Source organism: Sinocyclocheilus anshuiensis, unplaced genomic scaffold (genome assembly GCF_001515605.1).
Source record: "Sinocyclocheilus anshuiensis isolate Anshui unplaced genomic scaffold, SAMN03320099.WGS_v1.1 scaffold2357, whole genome shotgun sequence".
NCBI lineage: Eukaryota > Metazoa > Chordata > Actinopteri > Cypriniformes > Cyprinidae > Sinocyclocheilus > Sinocyclocheilus anshuiensis.
The window spans coordinates 199,994-217,800 of record NW_015549716.1 but is presented as its reverse complement, the minus strand read 5'-3'; the positions used below and the strand labels follow the sequence as shown (position 1 = coordinate 217,800).

The 17,807-nt window shown below is 37.4% G+C and overlaps 1 protein-coding gene across 9 annotated transcripts in view; it reads right to left on the bottom strand.

The window, feature by feature from the left end:
- LOC107660755 (pleckstrin homology domain-containing family A member 6-like) overlaps window positions 1–14,820 on the bottom strand; it is a 77,208-nt gene extending 62,388 nt beyond the window's left edge. For 3 of the 9 annotated variants that reach the window (XM_016450167.1, XM_016450170.1, XM_016450168.1), the window contains exon 1: window positions 3,595–3,925. In XM_016450167.1, coding sequence (XP_016305653.1) covers window positions 3,595–3,629 — 35 coding nt within the window. In that variant the 5' untranslated portion in view covers window positions 3,630–3,925. Of the gene's footprint in view, window positions 1–3,594; window positions 3,933–14,706 lie in introns of those variants that run through there. The other 6 variants (XM_016450164.1, XM_016450165.1, XR_001631037.1 and 3 more) reach the window with 5 other exon arrangements.
- Window positions 14,821–17,807: the final 2,987 nt, after the last annotated feature.

The window sequence follows — 17,807 nt, the reverse complement described above, 5'->3', positions numbered from 1 at the left end:
TCCTCTTTTGGAAGGCCAAACAAAGTAGTTTCGCTTTCACAACGAAACACACAGCGACTCCACAACATGGCAGCGGCGGCAACAGCGAGTTGCTTTGTTAAAAGTTGCGCCTTCTTTCTTTGAGTGAACATTTGGGCGGGGTTATGCAAATCTTCCCACATCGTGACATTGACATGTGGGGGCGTGTTAGAACGAGCTGTTTTAGGTAGGTGTGGTTGACTCTTAACTTTTATAAAGAATATCTCTTTGGATTTGAGACTTTAGTCTTTGCAACTTTACAGATCTTCTTTATGCACCAAGAGCTTGTAACACTTCATAGAGAAAGGAAAAATTGAAATCGCATTATATGACCCCTTTACTAAAATTTCTAGTAATTTTATATACTAGAAATAATAAAATTCCAAGTTAACTAAGGTTTATGAGAATTTGTTTGTTTAAAAAAAAAAAACACTAAGCTCAATGAATCCTGTGAATATAAGCACACAAGACATCCCTTACAAAATATTTACCACTGTAGCTGCCAAAATCCTGTAGTTTACTACTGTTATTGTTACTACTGTGGAACCATAACACATTAAAATGGGATCTCCTTCAAACAGTGTACAAAGCTTTCTGAAAATGTAATTTAATGACTGGTGGCTAATAAGAAGTTTTCACAGTTTTATTATATTAACAACAACTGCAGTAACTACAAGATTCTGAGAAAAACTATGATTACCATGGTAAATTTTTTGCATGCAGGTTATAGTGCGGTAAGTGATTTGCAGAAATGTACCACCCGATTCTATTTACAAACTAATGTTAAAACTAATGTTCCCTGGGTGATGACATCCATATCAAACTGAGCTAATTCTGGAAACAATTGATAATTAAAAGTTTTCATTCCCTAAGCATGAATAAATTAACACATATAGATGCATTTTTAGTTTGAACAAACTTTTTCATTCAGTTACTTGCAATTCTGGACACAGTGTTATGCTAAGTAATTAACATGTTCTCAGTGTGAAGCACAAATCAAAACAGGATTTCAATCAGCTATCAGAGGGAGTCTGTTGGGAAATAAGATATGACAGAGTTGCAAGTGCTTCTTTGAGGAAACCTGCAATGAAAACTCATTTAAAGTTGTGCAAAAACAACTAGTTGGTGGGTTGCCTGAATGACTAGTCTGCTAAGGAATCCCTGTATAATTAGGCTGGTTTCGGGTTCACCTTACCCTGAACAGACACGTTTCTCAGGGGACATTTACAAAAGATTTAAGATTCCATCTTAAAAACGAAATGTTCATTGCGGGATGGCCAAAAAACTGAACGAGAAGCAACAAATTGGCCAAAGATGTCAGTCAGTGCATGGCTGTAGCAGCAATGTTTTAAAGGGCATAAATTTAAAGACAAATTGGTAAATTCATGCTTTCAGCACATTTGAGATCAGTATTGATCTCAAATATATATGTCATTTCACAGTAGAAGGGGCTTAGAACTCAGTAAGGAAATCTGGAAAAAGTCAAACTGCTCCATGGGCAAGTGACATGGCAGTGTAGATCACTCACAAGCCAATCAGATTGGTCTTGGGCCATACAGCAGTAGTCCTATTTGTGCACCTGTTCCTGTGTCAGGTCAGAGAAGAACTAGGCCAAGCTACAACAGATGCCACTCCTAGATAAACCACTGTAGTAAGACTGCAGTGGAACATGAGAGATGATGACACACCTGAACTCAAACTTAGTTTTTACTGCGTAAGGATGTGCATGTCCACATTTCACTTGAGATGTGTTGATAAGACTGCAATGCGTGTCATACACCTTGTGGGTGATGGCATTCAGACACGTATGATACATTGAAATGATACATTCCTGACACTCCTGAAGCCTCAAGCAGCACTTCAAACAACCTGAATGTGCCTCATTTTTCCCCCACTGACAAATCCTTATTGAAGGATGAGATGTAGTTGCTTGCACACAATCACACCAGCTGAAGAGAGGTGTCCCCAGAACATTCCTGAACATAATTCCACCTCCAATTCTTTCCTCGCATACGTCCTCTTGGCTGAGGGCTTAGCAGGCTGAAATCTTACAAAAAATAGGACGTCTTGTGCTAACACTAGATAATTTCAAATCAAAACAAATTCCCAACAATACCTCTTAAGTCTTGCCGACCACGGAGCCTCAGGGAATGCTGGTCTTTCCACTGTTACTGTCAGCACACATTTACTTAGGTATAAGAGAACTGACCACCTGTGTGGTTGTCAAGAGATGCAATCCTCTCATGGCATGATAGGACAAACAAAAAGTTTAGCAGATACAGGTATAGCACAGGGGTGTCCCAATCCTATTCCTGCAGGGCCAATATCCTGCAGAGTTCAGCTCCAATCCTAATCAAACACACCTGAGTCAGCAAATCAAGGTCTTCAGGATTACTAGAAACTTCTAGGCAAGTGTGTTTTGGGCAGGTTAAATTTAAACTCTGCAAGACAATGACCCTCCAGGAACAGGACTGGACATTCCTAGCATAGCATTCTGAACCTTGCAAGTTGTTGAACTTTGATCTCTGGGGTTCTTCTCAGGTCTCAGCCAAAACGCCCTTAATGGCACACACTGTTTAGAAACGTCAAGTCTTTGTACTAGGCTTAATTTCTGCAAAAAAATTAAGGTTCTCATTCACATCTGCAAGCAAACTCCAACTTTACAGAAATTTACCATCTGGGAACAATAAAGGAAAGGAAAATATCCATTCCCACTTTGTTCACTAATCCCTGCAGCCAGACATTTCATTGATGATATATCTTTAGTAAACATAGAGGTAAGCCATTATTGATAATGTTTTACAAACAGGTGAATGGTTATGGATGGGAGGTGGCTCTTAAACCTGATAATCTTCTTGGCATGAAACACTAGAAACTCATTGTGAGTGTGCAATTTCTACCAGGTTCAAGATGAAGATCTTAAGCCGGTACTTGTGTTTTGAAGCATGCTAGCTGGTCCAAGCTAATTATTAGTTGGTCCAGGGTGGTTGACCAGACACCAAGACACCTAATGACCAATTTACATCCATTATCCTGTTCCAAAACAGCTACCAGCTTAAAATGGATTTTCAAGCAGAGACTGCTGAAGGGAGTGTCCATGCAAACAAAATAATCTCAGGTCATCACAGTAAAAGAAAAGCTATTTAAAAAAAGCTATTCAGGTGATAAAACGCTTGAGGTAGCATACAAAAACACAATAGGCTGAGCAAATAAACTATACTGGTATGGGGCACATTCAGAATCCAACTGGTTATCCAATAACATCAAATATGACCAATGCTAAGTTTATGCATGAATGAAATGTAAAGGAACTCTCGGAAGAAAAGCTCAAACTTCACATGAACTTTAAAGAAAATCCCATGTACCCTCATGCTGTAAAATCGTAAAATCTTTGTTGTGGTCCTATAGTCCTGGCTTCTGGATCCTACAGAAGCCCCACGCCCCCAACTTTTCATGTATTCACACACTTTCATAAACACATGGTTTCCTCTTGCTTCCTATCCATACATAGTCCAAACAGCCTAGCACAAAGCCTCTGCACCTAAACCAGTATTACCAAAACTTCAGATGACCTACCTCACTACGCCTTCCTCCTGTGTGTCCTCTTTCATTCTTCTCTCAGGTCCCTAATCGGTATATTGTTCTCTACTGTTCCTTTTGCCTTCGTTTTTATCCTCTCCAACTTTCTCTCAACTCTCACTTTGTCCTTCTCCACACTATACCTCTCTTTTTGTGTCGGCTGTTGAACCAGAGCCAGGGTCCAGAGGCCAGAATGAGTGGAATTTAAACAAGAAAAACAGAAACAATCGCTTCTTTGCGGGTAATATCTTTTCTTTTTCCTGCAGCTGAACTCGCGCTCACATATGGATTACATTCCCAGGGAGGCAGCCAGTTGGATTTAAGCACAGTGGCTTTCTCTTTCTCTCTCTCCTTTGCTCTCACTCCCTCTCTTGTTCTCCCCTACAAATCCCCCCACAGCACAGCCCCTGCATGTTCCCTCATTTCTGCAGTTCTGTTTCTACTCTAATCATTAACTCTGATTGGAGCGGCGGTCTATCCTTTAACCCTTTCAGTGGCCTCCTGCCACTCATTCCCCATGGGTTAACAAAACAAAGACTGTTCTTACTCCTGGATTACTTTGTACTATCAACCGGATGGTGGAAGTGAATATGAGGGCCACTGATTCAGTGCTAATGGGCTGCAGAATGTTATATAACATGGTGAAGTAGGACAATCCATCTGAGGTTTGGATGGACTATGTCGTACTAGGGCTTCCCAGCAATCCGTTGTCAGGTGTTTGTGGGAGCGTAATCATGTCCTGTCCAAACTCTTCATGCTCAGACTGTCTGCTAAAGGTTGAAGGGAGCGGGTGATTAGACATGCTAACGTTAACGATATTACAGGGTGAGTATAGTTGCACCACTTTAGCAGTATTTCAGTGCCCAAACTTGGGTCTTATTCAAGACTTTTTAAATGTGCAGAAATTGTGCAGCATACAGTGTGTAAATTAAGTAATTGCCATTATTTAGGCTTAAACATGCCTTCTAGGAAAATATTTAAGTTATTGAGAATATCTTATTCTCAAAACTCAGCACTGGTTGGTGCAGTTAACATTGCACTGAACAGCAGTAAACACAACACTATTTGCTTGGTGACGGTAAACAAATTAACGTTGCACTAAACTGCAATAAACTCATTGCTATTTGCCTGGTGCAATTAATGCTGCACTAAATGACAGTAAACTACATTTCATTTAAAAGCTGCTCTATCTGACTTCTGCAATTAACAATGCACTGAACTACAGTAAGCACAACACTATTTGCCTGGTGAAAATGTTACACTAAACAACAGCAATGCTAGTTGCCTGGTAAAACTTTTCAGCTATATTTAACCCTCTAAGCGCCAAAGTCACAAGACGTCATACTTAATAAAATAGACTGTAGTTCCTAATATAATTTACAGTAGATCTCTATCTTTAAGCCCTTTCAAGCCACAAGCTTTTGAAATCTTGATGTCAAAATCCAGCATTTTTCCAAAAATCCCTGGCGCCTAAAGGATTAAACCATTATTACCTGATTTACAGAATTTCTTTAGTTTATCCAGCCCTAGTTAAAGGGATAGTTCACTAATAAAAATTAAAAGTCTGTCAATATCAATTTGCTCTATGATCGTTCCAAGCCTCTATGACTTTTTCTTCTGTGGAACACACAAAGATGAGTTTTGCAGAAAATTAGAAAATTAGAATTAGAATTAGAAAATCATTCTTAGTGATTTTCCCTTAATTTTTACTAAGGGTGCTTTTGCTTGATGGGTTTTAGCCTCTTTTTCAATGAGTTCTTTGCAGTCATATTAGTAGGTCAGTGATAATGAAAGAAAAAAATGTTTGTGGACACCCCTAGGAATTATTAGTAATGTTTGGCCACACACCTAAAAATTATTATAGTAATGAGTTTTCTGGCCTGCAATGTTCATAATCCTACAGTGGTTATTTAATCAATTTGTAATTATTAGATCAGAATGGGCTGACTTGTACATAACAGGATGTAATGTTCCTGAGAATTGCTACATAACTACAAGCCATTACTTGCTACAATTTATACGCAAATGAGTCTGTGTGGAGTTTTGCCAATAAGCATTCTGGCCTTTCAAGTATTCCAAGGTCACAGTTTATTTACAACCATGCAGATCGCTACTTTAGCAAATGTTACCATTTTATCAGTCTTCTATTTGTTTATCAGCTGTGTAAAAAACTCTACAAAGTTTCTCTGTACTCCCTACTCCTCACATACTCAGTCCTAGTTAAAGTAAAAATTCACAGAAAAAATAATGTTCATTATTTACTCACCCTCACCTGTCTTATGGACTACATTATGGTATTTTTAATTACTTTTTAGGCTTGACAGCCCCTGGTCACTATTTACTTCCATTATATGGAAAATAGAATCATGAACATCCTGCCTAATACCTAATATGTCTAAAATCATTCGGATTTGGAACATCATGAGAATGTGTAAATAATGACAAAATATTAATTTCACTTTCAGTCCATCTCTGTTTCCTAGCAGTGGTTGCAATTTTCACATACAAGGCCTCTGTCCCAGCACTTCATTCCCAAAACAAACTTCTAATGAAGTTAGAGGATGAGGTCCTCATGACTTATCCTGGCGTCTGATGGCCATGCATGTCCTATTAGTGCTTGCAATGTGGCCACTTGTTTTCCAGAATGCTCAGGCTAATATACAGACAAGGCTCTCACAGTGTCCATGCCGTATCATAGCACATTCCTCAATGACACTCTGTCCATCTTATCAGCCACTCTGGCTGCCTTCTCACAAACATTTTAGGTTCAAGACAAGGGAGGCAGGCAAAACAGGTCAGAACATCCCAAAAATCCAGCTGGCTCTCAACAGGATGAGTATAAATGTGGATTTTGTATTTTTAATGGAGTCTTGTCTTATGAAGAAAAAGCCTCATCTGACTTAAGTAAGTTTTAAAAGCATAGGAAACAACAACAACAACAAATGGATATATTGTAAAAATTAAACATGGAAAAACTGACTACAATAAATAGACTAAATTATTTTTTTTAAATTATGCGCAAAAATTCACAAAAACAACCATTTACTGGCTTGATCTACCTTTATGCTCATGGGGTTTCACAGTTTCTCAGTAAGATATTGAGCATTTATTCAAACCCCTCTGAAATCTCAGTAATATATCAAGTGGTGACATGAGGCAAGGTCATATCCATTTCCTGTTCCATTAACACCTTATTCACACATCATTGCACACCAGACTGGTAGTACACAAATGGACTCGTTATAAAATCTGTAAAGAAACAGACTCATGTTTTGAACTCTGTGTTTGTCACACAAAGCTTTAGAACACTCAGAATATTATGCACAGGTCATAGGTCATTATGCTATAGCATAAACAAGTTTAAGAGCGTGAAAGCTTCACTTCCCATTTATTATAATCACATGGAAAACAGCAACAAGCACAGTAAATAATAGTAGAATTATGTATAATATAACAATAACAATAATATTTGCTGTCATTTTCTGTAAAAATCTATACATGTGAGAGTCCACACAGACTGGCTTTAAAGCATATGCTCAGTTACCAGCTCTGCAAAGCTTTTAGACAGGTGGCTTATTTATGCTTCCCTGGTCACCATGGAGTTAGCGCCAGCTCTCTAGACTTGCACAAACACACACATTTATATTAGAAAAGGACGGTATGTGTGTGTGGATAAGGGGTGCGAGGGAAACCAACAGACAGAGCAACAGTGTGAGGACACTTTGTACATTCCTCAATGACACTCTGTCCATCTTATCAGCCACTCTGGCTGCCTTCTCACAAACATTTTAGGTTCAAGACAAGGGAGGCAGGCAAAACAGGTCAGAACATCCCAAAAATCCAGCTGGCTCTCAACAGGATGAGTATAAATGTGGATTTTGTATTTTTAATGGAGTCTTGTCTTATGAAGAAAAAGCCTCATCTGACTTAAGTAAGTTTTAAAAGCATAGGAAACAACAACAACAACAAATGGATATATTGTAAAAATTAAACATGGAAAAACTGACTACAATAAATAGACTAAATTATTTTTTTTAAATTATGCGCAAAAATTCACAAAAACAACCATTTACTGGCTTGATCTACCTTTATGCTCATGGGGTTTCACAGTTTCTCAGTAAGATATTGAGCATTTATTCAAACCCCTCTGAAATCTCAGTAATATATCAAGTGGTGACATGAGGCAAGGTCATATCCATTTCCTGTTCCATTAACACCTTATTCACACATCATTGCACACCAGACTGGTAGTACACAAATGGACTCGTTATAAAATCTGTAAAGAAACAGACTCATGTTTTGAACTCTGTGTTTGTCACACAAAGCTTTAGAACACTCAGAATATTATGCACAGGTCATAGGTCATTATGCTATAGCATAAACAAGTTTAAGAGCGTGAAAGCTTCACTTCCCATTTATTATAATCACATGGAAAACAGCAACAAGCACAGTAAATAATAGTAGAATTATGTATAATATAACAATAACAATAATATTTGCTGTCATTTTCTGTAAAAATCTATACATGTGAGAGTCCACACAGACTGGCTTTAAAGCATATGCTCAGTTACCAGCTCTGCAAAGCTTTTAGACAGGTGGCTTATTTATGCTTCCCTGGTCACCATGGAGTTAGCGCCAGCTCTCTAGACTTGCACAAACACACACATTTATATTAGAAAAGGACGGTATGTGTGTGTGGATAAGGGGTGCGAGGGAAACCAACAGACAGAGCAACAGTGTGAGGACACTTTGTTTACATATGCATAACCACATGCAAATGTCCACACACACAGTCAACATACAATCTGTTCATATGGAAGAAAAGTAGCTAGACAGGATCAAATAAAAAGGACTTGACATGGATTTAGTGTACAAATAAAACCCTGAAGGAACGTTTTATCTACAGTACAACCAGAGGCAAATATTTGAGTACAGCAGGGGGAGGTTTCTCAGAAATTATGTGATCTGGTATTCCAGTCCATTTATGTCTGTTATGTCTCAAAATGAGGAGTCTAGAGTGCTTTCACCTTTGGCACTAGCCAAACTTCGACCTGACATGGCTCTTGGCCTTAAAATTCAGTGACTTTATCAACAGCGAGTCAACACAGATGGCCAGTCACAGACACACAAACTCACACGTTGAGTCCTTTCAACACAGGAGATCATCTGAGGCACGCGCATGCTCGGGCGAGGCCTGCTGGGGAATGTTATTTATCACTATTTGTCCGACCACACAGCAGCTTGATTCATTGCCTGGGGTCTAATGTCTCTTAAGACCCACAAAGCTCCCCCTTCTTGGGCCAATTAAAACATTCCAGCACCACAATACTTTGTTTTCATTCAAGACCATTAACTTGTAATTTACCACTAATCTGTAAACCGACACAACCACAAGCATCTCTTCTCAAACTGTAGGGTACAAAACTTTAAATGACACCTGTTCTTTCTCAGTTACTGTTGTCGACAAACGGAAAACAAAAACAGTCTAATGATATTTGTGATAGGTTTGTTTCTCATTAGCCATCAGAGAGTATATTGGACCGCAATTTGATACGATGGAAGGATGAAACGGGTTACAGAAAGACCCATTATCCCTAGCCTAAGCGGAACAGGTAAAATGATAAAATGGAACAGTTTCTGGCAGGTTCCATGAACAAGAGGAATTTAGGTTATTCGTATGCCACTTGCACTGAGTGGACTAACCCACTGGGCAAAGAGCACTAATCCTTTTATCGTATCAACAGTGGCACTAATTTTGGATTGTGTATGAAATGTGCTATATAAATAAACTTGCCTTGCCTTGCCTAGTGAGACGTGAGCTTGCATTAAAATGCTATTAACCAGCTAAAGATTAAAGGAGCATGAGAGAACAGAATGTCACTGACCAACACTAAAATATTATATTGGTTATCTTAAGCTCCTCTAGTTTCAAATTAGCCTTAGTTTGGACAAACTTTTCTGACTTTTGCTCATATTATTATCTTGAAAACTTTTTCCTTTAGCAAGTGGCCAGCATGCATGGAAACTCCTTCAATAATGTGTAAAAAGCATCCCAGGATGCACCTCATGAAGCTGTTTACTATTAATTCACCTCAAAGTTTATAGAAAAATGGCCTAAATATTTTTTTAATAAAATGAAATAATTTGTATAATATAAAGAAAAATAAAACATCTTTTATTAAACAAAACAAAATTCTATTAAAAAATGTAATTAAATTAACAAATTTTATAGTCAGGTTTTTTCCCTGCCTTTGGCCAGACAAGCTGCGGTAGGCTTCAGCATCCTGCAACCCTACATAGGACAAAACGTTTGGAGAATAAAATAATAAAATAAAATAAAATAATTCATACACAATGTTCCAAATATATTTTTTCAAACTGATTAAAAAAACCTGAAAGCACACACACTTCCTCGTTATGCTTAACATCGACTCCCTGTGGCCATATTGCAATAATAACTCCACTGTCTCTCTTGATAAATAGAGATCACATTCATTTCATGAGGGAAACCATTCCCTGGCAACAATTCAGAAACAACATGTGGTGAGAAAAAAATGAAAATAAATAATGAGCTCTGTAACTTTTAATCCAGAATGCTTTACAGTGACCAGGTCAGGTTAGTAGCAGTTCACAGGAAATGATTAAAAGGATTTCTTCATGGACTGGAAAATGATTACAAACAGTCATGTCCAGATTGATGAGGTTCCATCTCTGGGTGTGGGTTTGTTTTGGAAAGCATATGTTTGTTTGTGTGTATTAGTGGCTTGTACGAGTCACATGTGCAAGTTGAAAAACGATGTCAACACATCTCTCCCGATGACATCCAGCCGTGTTTAGACAAAGGTGCATTCTATTCTATGTGCCCGACGTCTCATCAGAGAGGTATTTAACTCACCAGAGAGGTATTTAATGCCGTTCCACCTCTTGCCTGTGGCAAAATACTGTGGGTGTGATTAACAGGTCTCTACAAGCAACACAACTATATTCCTCCAGAAACATGTTATCTTTGTTTTCTGATTCTGGACCAGTTTCCCCACTCAACCTTACTATAACCTCTTTAAGAGTAATTAAAGAGCTGATTGCAGATCAGAGGAAATATCAGCCCCAAATCATTGGGTTATCATACATCCCCAAGTTGGCCAGGCACACTAAAATCGGACTTTCAGTAATGGAGAAAAGAAAGCAATACAGTCGTATTTGTCATCTGAATATTTTTTGCCTACTGTTTTTATGAATGCTATGAATTCAGACATACTACTCTTTTCACATACTGTTTTTTGTCTACTCTAAGAGAGAAGTATGCATATTCAGATGCTGTAAAAATGTTCATAATTTTAACGGTAAAAGGCCATAAAATGCTATGTAAGTAAGTTTACATTAAGTGACTATAATTTACTATAAACAGTAAAACTGTAATAAATCTTACATGACATTCATTTCACAGTAAAATACTGTTAAACTGACAGTTTTTGGATGGTAAAAAAGTGCAGGTCATCTTATAATTTACAGTTTAAAAAAAGCATAAACTGACATTCCCAGAATTCCTTGACATTTGATGGTGTTTCATTAAAATAATTGTTTTTCTTGATAGTTTTGTATTTACATTATATATATATATATATATATATATATATGACAACAAGACTATTAAGAAGAAACAATTATTGAATGTCCTGTATATATATATATATATATTTATTTATATGTATGTATGTATGTATAATGTTAGAAACAATCTAACAATCTCTATTTTGTATACAGCACTATAAAAATAAAGGTGACTTAAAGACAGCAATATTGTGAAATATTATTACAATTTAAAATAACTTTTCTATCTTTTTTTTTTTTTACAGTGAGGGTTAGTATACTATGAACTAGTATTAATTTAAAGCAACATTCTGTGTACAATTATGATCACAACAGCTCCCCCGCTGGACAACTGCCAAAAATATCTCTATGCCAGCAGAGCAGCCCAGCTGAGAGCGAGTACGGGACCACTCAAAGAGCAATTAAACTGGCCAAAGCGGTTCACAGAACAAAGGAACCATATCACTAAAGCACCATAAGTCAACCCACTCTCCCGAATCCCCGTCAGATATGACTTCCTGCGCCCCACCTCATCTTCTGCTCTCTCTCTCTTTCATATTAGCCATCTAAATGATGCTCCAGAGACAGAGGTGGGAGGAAGTGACTTGTGCAGACAGCGCACATATACTGAAGGCTCTAATTGACACTGTGTGTGCTGGATGGGAGAATATACGCCTATGGAACCTGGCTATTGCTAATAATGCTGTGTCTAATTAGGACCCCAGATGGCCTTGCACAGTAAATCAAGAACAGGCAATACAAGTTGCCATTTCATCTCACGGCGTCAGCCCTTTATTTTAGACTGTGTTCTTTTTTGAACAACAGACTTTTGCCTTGTTATTTAGTCCCAGCTTTTTTTTTTTAAGGATCTCTGTCTGGAATCTTTATGACTCACAACCCTTGCAAGCAAATACTGTGGTAGTGGCAAAGCTATTGATGCCATTCAATGTTAATACTTGGTTACTTTTAAATATACTATGGTACTGCATGTTTTTCCCTGATCTATGGTATTTACACAGTACAAAATCTATAATGTTCTAATTATATTACCATGGTTAAAAAAGGTATAATTTTTACCAACATACTGCTCCTTCATGTTTAAGAACATTAAAGAATAGTTGTTAAATAACTGTGTGAATTTCATTAATAAATGTCTGGGTCATATATCACCTCAAAATAAAGACAATAATAATAATAATAACAACATACCCACTTTATATTTTTATTAAATTTGCCCTAAATGTTTCTTTTCATGAGATTCATATGCTTATTAAATAATTGTTCTCATCCACTTAGATATGCTAAGATATCTGCTTGATATGCTTAAACGGTCTTGCTTGGACAGTTTCTTGGCAATTTCTTTGACCGTTTTTGTGATATTCACCCAATTAGGGAGAAAGTGGTAAAGGCTTTCCTTATAAAAGTCGAACCGACTTTGTGTGGTGCAAGGGTTTTTTGGGGAAAGGTGCGTCTAAATAAGCTTTTATCCCCACACAAACTCAGATAAACATCACACTCCCACATGGAACACTGAAGAGCTCCTTAGACACAGGACACAAGTGGGGTATTCTTCCCCTCTCCCGTCTGTCATCTTCAAGCTTTTTGTTCACCTCTCCTGATCCATCGGCCAGTGCCAAGTCTGTCCATCCAGACACCGAGGCAACTATTCACCCTGTGCTAGTCACGTTGAAGGACGCCAGCCTGGTCCAGAGAGCGGCCAATCTGACAACCGCCACTGCCAAACCAACTTCTGCCATACCAGAAGCAACAATGCTAAAAAGATCATATATTAACATGCAATTACAGCAAGGGTGGATCTTTGAAATTTATGCTGTTGTGGATGCAAAAATTAGGCTTTATAACCCAAACTGCATTGCAAGTGGTTTACATAGGATGTTTCATAACTTTTAGCACAGTTCTCAATGTTTAATTTATGCGAGCTTTTCTGCAGATGATGGCAGCCTGCCCATCACAAATTAGCATCTCTGCATTTCCACCGAAACCCAAATATAGCGTATAAATTAGCAAGTCTAAAATTAAGTCAAGGAGTTTATGGTCTCCTATTTAAATTTTTAAGCTGCCTCGTGGCTTATTCTAATCAGAGGTTTAAACCCAGAATGCAGGATGCATATCAAAAGCCTACAGCAGCATCAACCCTTCTGCAAGTCTTCAAATCAGTTTGTTTTCCAGATTTTGGAATATACCACAGTCGCAAAACAGGTGCTCTGTTCTTGCCAGAAAAGAGTAAATCAAGCAGCAGGGGTTGGTGAAACACCGTTCAGGAATGATTCACGTCTATAATGAACAGTTTTTGCTTGGTTTGAGGTGATGAGGGTATATTTTTGTTGCGTGATGCACACCTGGGGATCTGGATGACCTCAGACAACATCTGTCTTAGCATTTGTGCATGTATCTTCACTGTATATCATCTGCTTTTGCTGCCTTTAAGCTAACCTGATGAATCATAACTTAGTCAGTTAATTTACCTGTGCATATGTTGCAGGGATATTGTAGTTAACTAACACTAAAACTATTAAAAATGTGATTATTGAAATAAAATAAAATCTAAATATTGAAATAAAACTGAAATAAAGAAATAAAATATAAATATTAGATGGAAAACTTTAGAAAAAAAAAAATAGAAATTGCAGCTAACCAGAAAAAAAAATAAGTTGAAGCATTACATTTTGTAACTGGAAAATAATAAAAGCTAAAATAAAACTAAAGCTAAAACTTACCCTTAAATAGACTTAACTAAAACTGAACTGAAATCTGAAATAAAATAAAACTTAAGTATTGAAATAAAGCTGAAACAAAATAAAATAAAATATAAATATTCGATGAAAGGCTTAAAGTAAATGAAAATTTGAAATGCTGTCTTGACAGCTAACTGAAAAAAAGGTGAAGGTGACGCATTAAAATTAGTAACTGAAAATTAATAACAACTAAAACAAAAGCTAAAACTTAAACTTAACTAAAGCTGACCTAAAACTAAAATAATGTAACTTTTTAAAAAAGTTACTAAAAAAAAAACATAAAGACTAAAAAATTTACTAAAATTAAAATGAAAACTGAAAATATAAAAGGTAATTGAAAATATTAATAAAAACTACAATAGTACAAGTTATACTAAAACAACACTGATATGTTGGATTATTTAGATCACTTCTAGAAGATCAGAGGAAGTCCTTTAGGTGTTCGCATTTAAACTTCATATGCTCATATCTAAACACTGATAATTTACATATTTACCCTAGATCTGCAAGATATTGTTATCTGTAAGACAGGAAACATTTGGATCAGCCTCTTCTGGTCTTCAGACAATGCATCCAAACCACCTTCTCTGTCTAGACACCTTGTATTGCATATCGAACACACACACACACAAACTCGCATGCACCTATTGATTACCTCACATCTATCCTGGAGCTTGCAACTGAGAAATGACAGAATGTAAACCGACTTTTTCCTTCTTATTTTTCACCCACCTAGAGATTCCCCAAAAGAAAGAGGTGATCCTACCTTACTGAGAGTTTTTGTGGCTGAGAATCGTCTCCGTTAAGTCCTTCACTGCCTCCCTCCCTTCTCCGTTACTGTGCTCCTGAAGCGTGGTGGTGTGGTCTGAAGGGGGGGTGGCTGGCGAAGAGAAAGAAAGGGAGGGTGAGCGAGTGAGTGAGAAAGGGAGAGCAAAGAATCAAAAGCTCCAGGGTAAAGACGGTGAAACTTGAAACCACCGGTGGCCCTCAGACAATCATTTCACCCTCTCCTTTCTTTCTCCTCCACTCATCAACCTCAGAGAAAATCCCTTCCTGGTGCGTAAGAGCAGCTATTTTTTTCCCTCCAATCCAGATTCAATAAAGAAAATTAATAGGAGAATTGTACATCCACAGGCCGTACATAAAAATATAACCTGTCAGCCAGATTCCTTTTTTAAACATACACAATTGCACACAGAAACACAGCACTTGTCATTTTCCCACACTTGGTTCCCTCCCGTAATAGCATGATTCTTTCAGAGAGAAAAAGCCATGGCAACATTTTTTAATAAAGGGAAAGTGCTGAGGTCAGGTGCACTGTGGCTGGCCATGAGAGAGTGTCTGACTGAGCATTTGGAGAAGGCTAACCGTACTAAAGACAGCGATCTCCCGAGAGGCATAGAGGACTGGGATATGGTTGGCGTTTACACTGCACACTTTTCATCATCATCTTCTCACTCGCCCTGCATACTTTTTATTGTTCCTCACGTGCCCGTGCAAGCACACAAAGACATGTACTGAGTACACACACAAATAATTTTTATTTCACATAGGCCTCTTGTGCAAGAACACCCAATAAGATATGTGTGTGTGCTCTGAGAATTGCACAGCCAAATATCATACTAGAAAAAGCATTACATTTGATCTAGCTTATATGGGGTTTGAGTTACAATTACTGGGAAATTTCAACACACATTTAATAAATGCAGCAATATTAAAATTCTGTTCAATACTGATAGGGTATACATTTGATTTGATTGATAAATTTTCATGTTATGGCTGATAACGGATAAATTACCAATATTAAAATTGTATTTAGTGGTGTATTTAGTGTTATATTCTATTCAGTTTAAATACATTTAAATAAATACTAAAATCAGTCATTTCAAAAGCAACAAGTGAATTCAGGCATCACAGTAAAATGTACAGTCCAGAATAAAAATTGATATTTATTTTGAGATCTGCCCAATATATTTAACAGTTTATTAGATTTTTAAATTTTTATTTACACATTTTAAGATTACAAAAACATTACAAAAATATTTCTAAATATTTGAAACTGCATTAATATTTCATATATATATATATATATATATACAGGGTTAGGGAGTAACAGAATACATGTAACGGCGTAACATAATCAGGATACAAAAATCTAGTAACTGTAATCCGTTACAGTTACATCAAAAAACAAATTATTCAGATTACAGTTACATTTTGTAAAAAGTGGGAATACTATCAAGATTAAATTTGTTTAATTTAAAATTAAATAAATCAGTATTTTGACGTAACGCTATACATTTAGCGCAACTTCATCATAGTTCCTGGTGGAGCCCTGCACGGGCCTCAGATATAGGCCCTAGCTTATCAGAATTACCGGCTTTTTTTCCCCTTCTCCCAAAACTGCTTATACTATCATAGCCTATGTTTGATCAATTTAGCCTTCTCAAATCATCATGACTTGCCTAAAATAAAATCTATAGGCCTAGATATAAAACAGCTCAAGCATATAACAATGTTTAAACGTTAAACCTAGATAAATGTGCGCTGTATCTAATAGTTTGTGCGGAGAGTGCAAGCTGAAGCGCGCTTTACAGGACATGGAGGCGCCAGCGTAATCACTTGCATTTTTTTCAGTGGATATGCCATGATTTTTGCTCATAAAGGTAAAAGTAATACATCATTCTGAACTGTAAAGGGTCTACTTTTATTTGTGTGCACTCACAATATCAACAAAACGTTGTGCTTTTATAAAATAAAGAAAACAAACATGATGTGCTTTCTGCCGTCTAGTCTTGAACAGGAGCGCTTCAAAAAAATGAACCGAAACTCATGGAATACATGCCTCACAGACATGATCAATATATCTATAGAAAGCTTTAAATTACTACTTAACGAAATAAAACAAATCGAAAACAAAAACTCTTTCATTATAACAATAATCATAATCCGTAAAGATGCAATTCTCTCTAATGAGGATATTGCGAGTCAGGATCGACAACTTCAGCCTTGCGACACCGACTCAGAAAACAGTTTATTACTAAATAATTCAAATATCTCCTTACTATTTCCCCCTGAAACATTCATGGTAATTAGTTTTGCTGGGGCTTTGCAGCAAGCTTTAGCCTATTGCATGCATTTGAACGCAGATCTCTTCAGCTGCGCTGACTGCACGCATGCTGCTGCTGGACACAAAACACCGTCAAGCCGCTCTTAACAGTCGCGGTAGCACGGTCTCGTGTTGTTTCCACCAGTGCGGCAATGTTTTTTCCATCACTTGATGGATGTCTAAAATATAAAAATAAGGAGAAGCCTAATACAGGCCCGAGGCCCGGCCCGCATGTGAGCTATAACGTGAATTTTGGCCCGAAGCCCGGCCCTAGGGGCGTAAAAAAGTTGGGGCCCGTCGGGCCTGGGCTGAAATGCAGGGCTCTAGTTCCTGGTTCTGTTGACACATGTTGACTCACGTGAGCCGCCTGCTGGTGCGTGCGCAAATAACACCTGTCTACAATTATTCTCCTCAAAAGCGGGATGAATTAATTACGATGCTTCCTGCAGTGCTGGGAAAAACATTTTCATGTCTTGAAATTTCAGTTATTTTGTTTTCAAAGAGGATAAAGGAAATAACATAGTTGTACAGCGTAAGCTGCATGAAGACTCTTGCTTTAAAGGGGTCCTATTATGCTCTTTTACAATGTCTTGTTTTTGTTTTGGGGGTGTACTAGAACAGGCTCTCATACTAGGTTGTTTCAAAAAAAAATTTTTTTCACATATTTTACATTATTACAACACCTCTCTCCCCAGTCTGGCATGAACGGCTCGAATAGTTCCTGTATCAAATGAAGGCCCGCCTTCTGAAATATGAAA